Source organism: Dama dama, chromosome 23 (assembly GCF_033118175.1).
Source record: "Dama dama isolate Ldn47 chromosome 23, ASM3311817v1, whole genome shotgun sequence".
NCBI classification, from domain to species: domain Eukaryota; kingdom Metazoa; phylum Chordata; class Mammalia; order Artiodactyla; family Cervidae; genus Dama; species Dama dama.
In genome coordinates, this window is record NC_083703.1 from 29367985 (window position 1) to 29380906 (window position 12922).

The following is a 12922-nucleotide window of genomic DNA, read 5'->3' on the forward strand; positions in this document are numbered from 1 at the left end:
GACTAAGCAAAGGCCATCAGACACTTGCTACCTATGAGATAAGTAAGGCTGGTATTATTTTCACTTTATAGTGAGAAAATGAGGTTTAGAGAGAGAAAGAAAACCACAAATCCCTAGAACGACATTTAGTATCTTTGTGCTGCCATTTAGCAAAATCCCCAAATACTCTACTCAGAGTACCCTGAGCTTGAGCTCAGGTTAAGTCCTGATTCAGCAACTGTCAGCGAGTGAGGTTCTTTCACAGGTTGAATTTGATCACTACCATAGCCTCCAGGATTTTGAACACTTGCATTTGGTGGAAATATTTTGTACAGTGAGGTGCTGAAATCATTCTAGAAGGAAAAGTGATGGCTGATAGACCATTTCAAGTCTCATGTGTGTGCTTCGACGTGTGGTGGGTTGCTGCAGTCCCTCAGAGCTGGGTTTAGTTAAGCAGGAAAAGTATAGGCAGCAGGATGGGAACTCCTTTGAACACAGCCATTGACCATGTCACAACAGGTGTACCTGGCTTTGAAGTTCTCTGTGGAGGGTTTGGCCGCACGGGCACAGTGCAGCCCAAAGGCTGAGCTCTGTGATCCTGAGTCAGGCTGCCAGCGTCAGCCATTCAGTCGATATGCAACCCTGGTGAATCTCATAACCACCCTGTGTCTCAGCTGCCTCACAGAGAAAGCTAGGATAAAGAACAGTATTCACTTCAGAGATGGTGCAAAGTTTCAGCCACATAACTTACAGAGAGCACTCAGCGCCAAGCCCGCCACGGTGCCACGGGAGTAGGTATCAGCAATCCCTCTCCCTGGCTGTTAATGAGCTGGCCTAAGGCTGCACTCATGAGACAGAAGGAGGTTTGTTGGTGGGTGCAGAGTGGGTCTTTACTTTAAATACATTGTCCTAGTTACGGTTCTCAACCCCAGGATGGAGTGTGTCCTCAAAATTTTCTGTGGGCATTTTGGGTTATCCAGTGAAAGGAAACACTACAAGAATATGGGGAATTGGATGCAAGAGACTGTCCCACTCAATTAAGAACTGTCCCATGAAGAGACGTGGCCCTAAAGAAGACATACAAATGGCCAGGGAGCACACGAGATGATGCTCAACATCACTAATCATCAGGGAAACACAAATCAAAGCCACAAAGAGAGATCGCCTAACACTACTAGGATGGCTGTTTGTTTGGTTTTTTTTTGAAAACCCAGAAAATAGTAAGTGTTGGTGAGGATGTGCAAATTTGGAATCTTTATGTGCTGTTGGTGGGAATATAAAATGATGCAGTCTTTATGGAAAGCAGTAAGGCAGGTCCTAAAAAACTGAAAAACAGAATTACCACATGATTGAGCAATTCCACTTCTGGGTATTCACCCCAAACAAGTGAAAGCAGGGATATGAATAGAAACTTATAAACCTATGTTTTCTCAGTAGTCACATACGGATGTGAGAGGTGAACCTTAAAGGAGGCTGAAGAATTGATGCTTTCGAATTGTGGTTTTGGAGAAGGCTCTTGAGAGTCCCTTGGACATCTAGGAGATCACACCAGCCAACCCTAAAGGGAATCAACCCTGAATATTCACTGGAAGGACTGCTGCTGAAGCTGAAGCTCCAATACTTTGGCCACCTGATATGAAGAGTCGACTTACCGAAAAAGACCCTGATGCTGGGAAAGATTGAGGGCAAGAGGAGAAGGGGGTGACAGAGGATAAGATGGTTGGATGGTATCACTGACTCAATGGATGTGAGTTTGGGCAAACTCCAGGAGATAGTGAAGGACAGGGAAGCCTGGCATGCTGCAGTCTGTGGGGTTGCAGAGTCGGAGACGACTGAGTGACTGAACAACAATGTTCATAGCCGCATTACTCCTAACAACCAAAAAGTGAAAGTAATGCAAGTATCCACTCATGGATGGATGAATAAACAAAAGGTGGAAAATGCATACAATGGAATATTAGCTGTAAAAAGGAAGGAAATTCTGACACATGATACAATATGGATGAACCTTGAGGACATTATGCTAACTGAAATAAACCCGACACAGAAGGTCAAATATTGCAGGAGTCCCCTTATGTGAGGGACCTGGAATAATCAAATACAGAGAAATAGAAAGTAGGATGGAAGTTGCCAGAGAATAGGGAATTATTGTTTAAGGGATACAGAGTTTCAGTTTAGTAAGATGAGGAGTTCTGTGGATAGATGGTAAGGGTGGTTGCACAAGGTAAACATGTGATACCTGTTAGGTGTTAATATACACTTATCAGTGGTTACCATGGTAAATTTTATCACAGTTAAAAAAATGTCCCATTGCCATAGAGAATAGTGGTTGATAAGAGGGTCAGGGTGGGAAGGGATGGATTGGGAGCTTGAGATTAGCAGATGCAAACTACTATATATAGAATGGAAAAACAAGAGCCCTTACTGCACCGTGCAGGGAATGATATTCAGTATTCCGGGATAAACCACAATGGGAAAGAATACAAAAATGAATGAATATCTGTATAAATGAATCACTTTGCTGTACAGCAAAGACATTGTAAATCAACTTCTTGTTCTTTTTCAGTTACTAAGTCGGGTCCGACTCTTTGCGACCCCATGAACTGCAGTATGCCAGGCTTCCCTGTCCCCCACTAAATCAGCTAGACTTCAATAAATAAATTTAAACAGTTGTCCCACCCAAAGTACCAACAGCATCCTTTTGAGAGATACTTCCAGAATATCCAGAAATGATTAAATATACATGCATTTGGTTATAAGAGGCTCATTTATCCTTATGAGACCTAGTGCATTTGTCACACTAGTCTGGGTTTCCCTTCTTAGGTCACAGTTGCCAAGTTAAGGAGACTCCTAATCAAGTTGAGAAACACCTCCAAGGAGCCATAACATGGTTACAGGTTGGAAGGAGTCATGTTATAAACACTCGATAGCTTTAGCTCCTTGGAGTTCTCATTTATTTATAGCCATTAATTTAGAAATTACTTCTACTAATCAATAGAAGTAGTGGATGCAATGCAGGAGACCGGAGTTCAATCCCTGGGTCAGGAAGATCCCATAGAGAAGGAAATGGTAGCCCACTCCAATATTCTCGCCTGGAGAATCCATTGGACAGAGGAGCCTGTGAGGGCTATAGTCCATGGGGTCGCAGACTCGCACTTCTACTAATCAATAGCATCGCATTAAGGGCAGCAAGCTGGGATTCCCAGCTACAAAGGAGACTTTCAGATTTCAACAGAAAACTCCAAACAGGAAGAAGTAGTTCTTACCTTGTAGATGCAGGACTTGGCATTCAGGAAGAAAAGCTCGATGGTGGCATTGTCCTTCAGGTATGAGATGCTCTCAATATAGAACCTACAAGAGAACAGCTACCAATGAACCACAGACACACCAACCGATGAGCCAGAAAATCAAGTCTGAGTTACATGATCTGACTGGAGGATGAGGACTTCCAACCCAACAGGAACAAAAGAAAAAGTCATCAGTTCCTTAGTGCTTTTCAAGTTTTATTTATAGTGGATTAGGACCATCAAGACTGACAGCCCTTTCCATAGCTAGGAGCCAGGTTTGCCGTCAGCCTCCAGGAGTAAACTTGAACTTGACCATTTACTTCTATTTCCCTTACCTGTTCCCAATTTTTTTTTTTTTTTAACAATGTCACTTGCTTCCATGATATTACTTTCTGTCCTAATCACTGTTAAGTTGGAGTTTTAAAAGATAATTTCTTTTGCTTAGTCGAATAAAGGGCCTTATTTTTCTTTGAAATGGTTACGACAGATCTTCTGAAGACAGCAAGGTGGGATTTGATATCTCCACATCCAGAAGGCTGGGGCTGGTGTTCTTAACACTGTGATATTCATGAACATGAAGCCAAATGAAAATTGGATTCTTATGCAGATGAAGCTTATGCGATTTTTTTTCAAGATGACACATGCTGAAATTATTTAAGTTTGCATTCAATAAGTCTTTACAAGTTGATTCTGGAGTTTATTCAATTCCCTAATTAGATAAGGCACTTGTACTTGTCTCAGGATCAGCTGTACTGAGGGAGCCGGGATGGCAGGGGAGAAGGAAATGATTGGCACGCAGAGCCTTGGAGGGGAGGAGGTTCTGAGAAGGGGTGACAACTCCTGGTGGGGGGGGCTTGTGGAAACTGAAATGAGAAAAAAACAAGTGCTGTGGCCTTTCAGAACAGTGTTAAGATGTGATGGAAGGAGTCATGGGGAGGAAGCCAAGAGCCTGGTAATCTGCGCCCAGGGCTGTGTGATTCAGGACAAGTAATGCTGGGCTTCTGCTTGCTAGACTATAAAAGATAGCAGGACACGGTCAGCAGTTCCCCACCTAAAATGTCTGCTGCTTTCAAGTACTGGAACCTAATTCAGATTAAGAGCTTCCTGGTGGCTGGCTCAGTGGTAAAGAATCTGCTTGCATGCAGATCCCTGGGCTGGGAAAATCTACTGGAGCAGGAAATGGCAACCCACTCCAGTATTCTTGCCTGGAGAATTCTATGGACAGAGGAGGTGATGGGCTACAGTCCATGGGGTTGCAAAAGAGTCGGACATGACTTCGAGACTAAAAACAAGAAAAACAGCAAAACCAACACACCAACATTGCATAAGGCAGACAACACGTTTGTGTAGGCTAGGGCAAGTCCACGGCATCCCACCTTGCAACCTCTGGTCTACAGCTAAGTAAACAACATCTTTGACCATTTCACAGATATGCACAGAGGCTGTTGTGATGAATACAACACAGATTCAGTTAAATTTGTGAGTAACTCCAGAATAACTTCAGATATTAGTAGATATTTTCAATCCACAATATTAGTCCTACAATTACCATCATGAAAGGTCTACAAAATTTTTGGAAATTACAATACTATCTTCATTTGTGCAAAGCCTGGGAATGAACAGGCTGGCTGATTACACCTTTCCCCTACCGAAAAAACAAAGCACTTGCCTCCTGCTTTTGGACCAAGCATTTTAGGTCATGAAGGTCTCCATAAAGGGTCTGTAGCAGTCTCAGAGAAACTGGAAAGCTGCGCCCCTTTCACTCTCCTAATAACAAAGACTTAAAATGCGGTGGCAAATTCTACTTCTCAAAACAAAACACAGTTGTCTCTCTGTATTGGCAGGGGATTGGTTCCAGGATCCCATCCCCAAGGATATCCCTTGGATGCTCAAGTCTCTGATATAAAATGGTGCAGTACAGTCAGTACGTATCCCAGGGTTTTACATCTGATCCATGCATCTGGAGGACTGACTGCAAGTTAAATGTGATGTCATTTAAAAGTCTCCATCCCTTGTAAAAGGTTCTTGGCAATGGGTAGTCAGAATAGCAAAATCAGAAGGAAAGAAGGCAGACAGATGGAAGGGAAGGGAAAGGAAGGCAGGTGGGGGAGGGGAGGATGACAAAGGCTCAGGGCTCTGGGGCAGGGGGTTGGGGGAGAGCAAAGCCAGATCAGCTGGGAGACTTGCAGTACTGTGCTTAGTCGCTCAGTGTTTCCGACTCCTTGCGACCACATGGACTGTAGCCCGCCAGGCTCCTCTGTCCATGGATTCTCTAGGCAAGAACACTAGAGTGGGTTGCCATGTCCTCTTCCAGGGGATCTCCCCGACCCAGGAATCGAACTGGGGTCTCCTGCATTGCAAGTGGATTCTTTACCAGCTGAGCTCCCAAGGAAGCCCAGAGACCTGCAAGCGTGGCCTATTACAAATCAATTCTGCCTCTATACCTGTGTCCAAGCTATTCCTCTCACCCCCAGAACAATCCTGCTGCAGATCCCAGCTCACTCCTGCTCCCTTCTGCCTTGCTCAGCCATGACATGTTTTCATTGACTCTGAGGACAGTCCCCATGGAGGATCTCCTCTCCTGGGCTCCGGTGACACCCTCTGCTTATTGTGGCCCCTGGTCCCATGATTCCCTGTTCCCTGAGAGGCCTTCTCACTAGGCTGCTGACTCCTTAAGGGCTGGGACCCAATCTCATTCATTTTTGCATTTCCAGCACTAATCCAGGATCTGGCACCAACATGTACAATTTTTAAAAAATTTATTTCTTTATTCTTTTTTTTTTTTAAAAAACATTCTTTTCCATTATGGCTTATCACAGGACATTGAATATAGTTCCCTGTGCTATACAGTAGGACCTTGCTGTTTATCCATTCTAAATGTAACAATTTGTATCTGGGGTTGCCTGGTAGCTCAGACGGTAAAGTATCTACCTATAATGCAGGAGACCCAGGTTTGATTCCTGGGTTGGGAAGATCCCCAGGGGAAGGGAACGGTTACCCACTCCAGCATTCCTTTTTTTATATATAATTTAAAAAATTTCTGGCTGTGCTGGGTCTTGGCTGCTGCATGAGCTTTACTCTAGTTGCAAGAGCAGGGGCAACTCTCTAGTTGCATGCAGCACGCAAGCTCCTCGTTGCACTGGCTTCTCTTGTGGAGCAGGGGTTCTGGGGTGCGAGAGCTTCAGGAGTTGCTGCACCACACGGGCTCAGCAGTTGCAGCTCCTGCGCTCTGCACAGGCTCAGCAGTTCTGATACACTGGCTGAGCTACTCTGCAGCACGAGGGATCTTCCCAAACCAGGGATCGAACCTGTGCCTCCCACACTGAGCCACCAGGGAAACCCTACTCCAGCATTCTTGCCCGGAGAGTTCCACGGACAGAGGAGTCTGGCGGGCTACCAAACCCCAAGTCCAGTCCATCCCTCTCCCTCTCTCCCTGCCCCTTGGCAAACACAAGTCTGTCCTCTGTATCTTGTGAGTCTGTTTCTGTTTCATAGATAAGCTCCTTTTGTGTCATAGCTTAGATTTCACATAAAAGTGGTATCATATGGGACTTGTCTTCCTTTTTCTGAATTACTCCACATAGTATGATAATCTCTAGTTTCATCCATATTGCTGCAAACAGCATTATTTTGTTCTTTTTTATGGCTGAATAGTATTCCACTGCATATATAACATGTAAGTTTCTATGAGTGAAAAACTCTGATTTTCAACTGTTCTCCTCTCCATACGCCACTGTTGGGAGTTCTTACTGAACAGTGAAATGAGTGACAAAGACATGCAGGAGGGAGAAAAAAAATAAATGATTTCCCAGACCATTTATAATGATTAGGGGTCCTTACAGTCCACACTCCACACCCAGCCCCTGCCCCTCTGCCCCTTCTCTCAGTGTGAACGTACAAAGCTGTTCACAGAGATATGTTGATGACTTTGAATCCTAGAGCCAGGAGAATAGCAGAGGCTTCTGGAATTTGCCAGTGAGTGACCTTAGTTCTGTAATAATTATGAACCTAAAGATGTTGGGTCTGAAATAACTTGATTTTCAAAACAATGCCTTATGTCTCGATACCATTCATTTTAATGCTTGACAATTAAGGAGTGAAGACATTCTGTCCCACCCCCTCCCAATTTTTTCTTCAATAGCATATTAAACAAAAACATTACAATTCCCTTTCCAGCTCTCTAATAATGGGGAACTGAAATTAGATAGCAAATTCTATGCCTTTTGAGGTAGTATTTGTTCTCTGGCTTCACAAGAGACAGGAAGGTGGAGGAAATAACTATATTCTGAGGTGGAGGGGAAAAAAAAATCACTTCCTTTTGACAGAAACTGGAAAGCAGTTTCCTGTTAACCTTTATCACCAAGAAACAGCCTGGGAAACCCAGTGAGTTCCAGGGCTGTCATATTATTCTTCTGTAATCCTGGATATTTAATTCATCCTGAACTTTCCATCTGTGCTAGGGAGCTGGTGAGTCAAAAGTGCCCAGAGGAAAACAAACCTCAGACATCTCAATCCCATTCCCAGGCCCAGCACACACTTGGGGAGAAGAACTTCTAGGGAAATGGGAAAGGTTGATAGTGTCTGTTCAAAGTTGAGATCCCAGTTCTGTTCTTTTGGGCTTCCCTGGTGACTCAGATGGTAAAGAATCTGCCTGCAATGCAGAAGACTCGGGTTTGATCCCTGGGTTGGGAAGATCCCCTGGAGAAAGGAATGGCTACCCATTCCAGTATTCTTGCCTGGAAAATCCCATGGACAGAGAAGCCTGGCCAGCTACAGTCCATGGGGTGGCAGAGTCAGGCACGGCTGAACGACTAACACTTATCTGCTCTTTTGGTTTTTCCTGAGAGCCTTGTCAAAGGTCCTCCTTTGAGGCACTAGATGGCGATATTGCATTTGCTTACCTACCAGTGCGGAATGTCAGTGTTAAGAGTGGGTTCACACAAAAAAATTCCAGCTCTCTGGGTAAACCTAAGGATACAGATGATGTCTCTCATATTCAGAGGGTCTGTGTGGATGATTCCAAGTCTGATTCTGTATTAACAGAGGGGTCTGGATGCTTTGACATCTAGGGTCTTGCTTACCCTGTGGGCAATCCAAAGCCTACTACCTTTTTCACCTGCCCCAGGGGAATTTCACACTCCAGGCTGCTATTCACCTCCCTTAATTATCTCAGAGCTAAGAACTGGTTAACTTGGGAGAGTCCACATACCCCCAGAGGCTGCTGAAGTTATTCAAACTAGCCCATCCTAAGCCTGCTTACCGCGCCTGATCGATTCCTACAGAAACCACAGTAAAGGCCCTTGCCCATTGGTCCCTCACTCTGCTTCCTGGCTGAGCCTGGTGCTTCCCCATGCACTTTACTCTGCTGGGAACCCTCTCCTCTTGGGAACCGACTAGCAATCTCTCTTTTCAATGTTAGCCATATCCTTATCTGTTGGCCCCAAGTCACCTGAATAATAATAAGGCCTACACTCTAAAACAGGTTCTTCATGGGAACTTCCCTGGTGGTTCCAATACAGGGATGCAGGTTTGACCCCTGGTTGGAAACCTAAGTTGCTTTGGGGGCAACTAAGCCAGTGTACCACAACTAGAGAAACCCACATGCCATAACAAAGATCCCACATGCTGCAACTAAGACCCAATGCAGGCAAATAAGTAAATATTAAAAAAAAACAAAAAAACCTAAGCTGATTCTTCAGCACATTTAATAGGCCTGAATCTTTTTCCTCATTCTCCCATGCTGTGCAGCTTGTGACATCTTAGTTCCCTGACCAGGGACTGAACCCAGGCCCCGGGCAGTGAAAGCACTAAGTCCTACCCACTGGACTGCCAGGGAATTCCCAGTAGGACTGAATCACAGGGCTTCTTTTTGAGTCAAAGGAAACAGTGCTCTGGGCCAAGGGTAAACCTGGCTCAGTATCACAACTGATGCCACACGCAAACTGACCCAGATGATGCTAATCCGAGGACATTTTATCAGATGGTCTGAAGTGGGAATACATATGTGCTATGCTATTACATGTCTGAGCGTATTAAATACTCAAGGCTCTGGAGCCTTGGGGAAGTCCGGTCTCCTTAACCTGTAGAAGCCTCAGGTGGCGGCAGACTGAACACCACCCTGCCGGATGACATCATCTAGGGGCTCCTACGGGCCCCCTCACTCCTCCTCTTCCCTCTCACATCCCCACTTGGCACTTGGGAATCACTGACTATTTACGGCAAGTGTTAATTAAATGGCCCAATGATTTCATTTCTTAATGAACACAAATGTCACATTTGGAATGCTGGCTTTTGGTAGCAAAAAGGAGTGATAGTAATGAGAAGGATAATTAATACTGCTGTGAGTTTCTGCAGCCAAGTATCTCTGATGTTGAGAATTTCAACAGTGCCGAGAATCCTAACTGGGACACCCAGTTGAGATCTAGTGAGTTCTGGTTAGCGGACACCTCCTTTTAGGTCCACACCATCGTTGTTACTGTGAGTGACAGGAAACAGCACTTGTTGTCTTAATCAGCCCGGAAAGACACCAACAGGCAGGTCGTGAACTCGGCTATAAAATCCCCCCTCCCAGATGACAGCTTCCTGGCATCTCCTTTCTTTTTTTTTTCTTCTCTGTAGCTCACTTTAGTTTATTGTTTGTGAAACTCTAGGTTTGAAGAGACACATATAATTTCTATTTATTTTCCTACAAACAGTGTCGATGACCAGAGCTCCAAGAACACTTGGCTGGAGAATCCACAATGAAAGGAACACCCAGACATGGAGGAATTATCCTGAGCATAAACTCAAGTCCATTAAAAAAAAAAAAAACGAAGGGGACTTCCCTGGCGGTCCAGTGGTAAACATTCTGTGCTTCCAACACAGGCATCATGGGTTTGATCCCTGATCAGGGATGAGATCCCACCTGTCTTGTGGTCAAAAAATAAAAACAAACAAAAAAAAACCCAAAAAGGACAAAGCGACTTCTTTGGGTGAGTAGGCATATTTTTCCTTCTATTTTTTCTTGACCTATTTCTTTTTTTCCTTAATTGTGTTTGGTTGTTCTGGGTCTTTGTTGCTGTGTGTGGGCTTTCTCCAGTCGTGGCAAGTAGGGGCTCCTCTCCAGTCGCAGTGCATGGCTTCTCCTTGTGGTGGCTTCTCTTGTTGCAGAGCACAGTCTCTAGGCACATGGGCTTAGTTGCCCTGTGGCATGTTGGGACTTCCCGGACCAGGGATCAAACCAGTGTCCCCTGCACTGCAAGGCAAATTCTTAACTGCTGGACCACCAGGGAAACCCTCTTGACCTATTTCTTAAGCTTGACTGGTGGTCCCTACCAGAGGGTCACTGCTCTCAATTTGGGGAACTTGCCTCATGGCATTAAACAATGATCTTGTCATTAAATGTGATCTTTGTCAAACACTGAACACTGGGAAGCTTGTAGAGGATGTGTGAGGGGTCAGGGGATGGGAAGATGGAGCTGGAGAGGCATGCACAAGTCAGGTCACCCAGGACAAGCGAGGGCAGCCTTAGCACACTAATGCACTGGGGATCAAATGACAATCCTAGAAAGGTGCTCAGTGACAACATATAGAAGAGGGTGGGAGGGGCCAAGACCTGAAGCAGAGATGAACAAGGAGATTTCAGGACCAGCTGAGACTTATGAAGGTCCTAATTACAGACAGGGGCATGTACATGGAGGGTAAAAATGAAAATGTTAGCCACTCAGTTGTGTCCGACTCTTTGTGACCCTGTGGACTGTAGCCCACCAGGCTCCTCTGTCCCTGCAATTCTCCAGGTAAGAATACTGGAGTGGGTTGTGATTCCGTTCTCCACGGTATCTCCCCAACCCAGGGATTGAACCTAGGTCTCCTGCATTGCAGACAGATTCTTAATTATCTGAGCCACCAGGCAAGCCCACGGAAGGTAAAGGATGGAACTATTTAAGATGTGTAGATAAGAGGAATTCACAGATAAGAGGGCAGAGAAGGGAACAGGTGGGAGAGAGCAGATGACATCCAGGCTGACTTTCAAGTTCCTGGCTTGAGGGGCTGAATGGGTGGTGGTGTCCCCTGCAGAGATAAGGAGGCATCAAAGCAAGAAGTCCAGGTTTGGGGACAGAAAGATGATGATTTTATTCAATTCAGACAGGAGGGCAGAGAACCGCCTGTGCAATTTGGTGCCCAGAGATCTCCAGTTACCATGGAGCTGATAGAACCAGACACTGGACCCTTAGAGACTGAGGGATCAGTGGGACATGGGAAAAGGGGCAGCAAGTCCATCCTTCTGAACCTCTGCTATGAACAGAACGGGGCACAGGGGTGGGAACTGCAGGATGAGGCAAGTCAGGGAGGGTATTTTCTTTTGTGAGGGTGAGAGTGCTGCGGATGTGGAGGGGAGGGGTCCGTGGAGAAGCAGCGGCTTAAGATAAACAGCAGAGACTGAGGGGAGTGAGCTCTCTGAGGTGGTGGGAGGGGCTGGAACTAGAAGGTATGTGGACCTGCCAGCCTCAGATGATGGAATGAGGGGTGTGTGTGAATGAGAGAGAGAGAGAGGGAGAGAGGGATGGAGGTGGGAGAAAGGGATCTTGGAAGTTGGGGGGCTTAATTTCTTCACTGATCAATTCTTAAATCCTCAAACAGCAACTACATCATACAAGCCCCCAGTGAATATTCATAAACCAATATCCAAACCCATAGATGATGGTGAGTACATAGCATGGAATTCACAAGTTAGAAAGCTGTTGACAACCCATAGTTGAAATGATAGGCTTTTGGCTCTTAATGTCCAGCAGTGATGCAGCTCAGAATGACAAAAAGGGACCAGCTGGACAGAGGAGTTTTCTCTGTAGAACAGGAGACAGCACAGCACAGGGCAGAACGTCTCCATACTGGAGGTCCCTGTTGTCAGGAGACTGCAAGTCCCTCTCAAGAGGGACTAATGGCACACACCTCTGCTTCCCTCTTTAAGACTCCCCTTCCATTTGCTAAGGTGGTTTCCAATGGGGCTGCCAAGCTTCAGGACTGCAGGGTGCGGTTGTCCCTGCAGGGGGCGCTCTGTCCATGGTGCTGACTCGGGCAGTCCCAGAGTAGCAAGGTCAGGTCTGGGAGGGCTGCCTCTCACTGCCCCTCTCACCCAGCACTGCAAATGGACGCCAGGGCTGCAGAGGCGGCCAAGCGTGGAGCCGGAGATGGGTCAAGGCTGGTGATCTCGACTCAGGTCCTCTGGCCCTGCCTGCACAGGGGGCAATGGTGGGCTCTTTGATTAGCAATCTTGGTGTCCCTTTTCATTTGTGAGAGGGAGACTGCGTGGTACAGGGGGCAGGGCCCCAGGATGGGAGTCAGACCTGGCTGGGCAGATACAGTAACTTACTAGCCATGCTGGGGAGAGAATTTACCTAAACATCTTGGTTCCCCATCTCCTTATCTTGATTAGGAAAAACAACAGCTGCTTCAAGGACTGTTGCGAACTAATTCACCCATAGTGATGGACAGCTGCCTTCTCTCTGACCTTTTTCCTTTTTAGGTAATTACTAAGACCCTGATGTCACTGTGGCCATTCCTGGTCATTTGATTGATGAGAGTTGTAGGGATCAAGTCCCTTTGAGGCTAAATAACAGGTCAGTGATGGCAGGTTCTCAGCTCTCCTTCCTGTCATTCTGAGGCTATCTTGGCAGCTG

General features: G+C 45.9%; 1 protein-coding gene across 6 annotated transcripts in view; it reads right to left on the reverse strand.

Moving 5' to 3' along the window:
• The window catches only part of FRMD4A (FERM domain containing 4A), a 666577-nt gene that overhangs the window by 137788 nt on the left and 515867 nt on the right, over window positions 1–12922 (reverse strand). For all 6 annotated transcript variants that reach the window (XM_061126256.1, XM_061126255.1, XM_061126254.1 and 3 more), the window contains exon 5: window positions 3246–3330. In XM_061126256.1, coding sequence (XP_060982239.1) covers window positions 3246–3330 — 85 coding nt within the window. The remainder of the gene's footprint in view (window positions 1–3245; window positions 3331–12922) is intronic.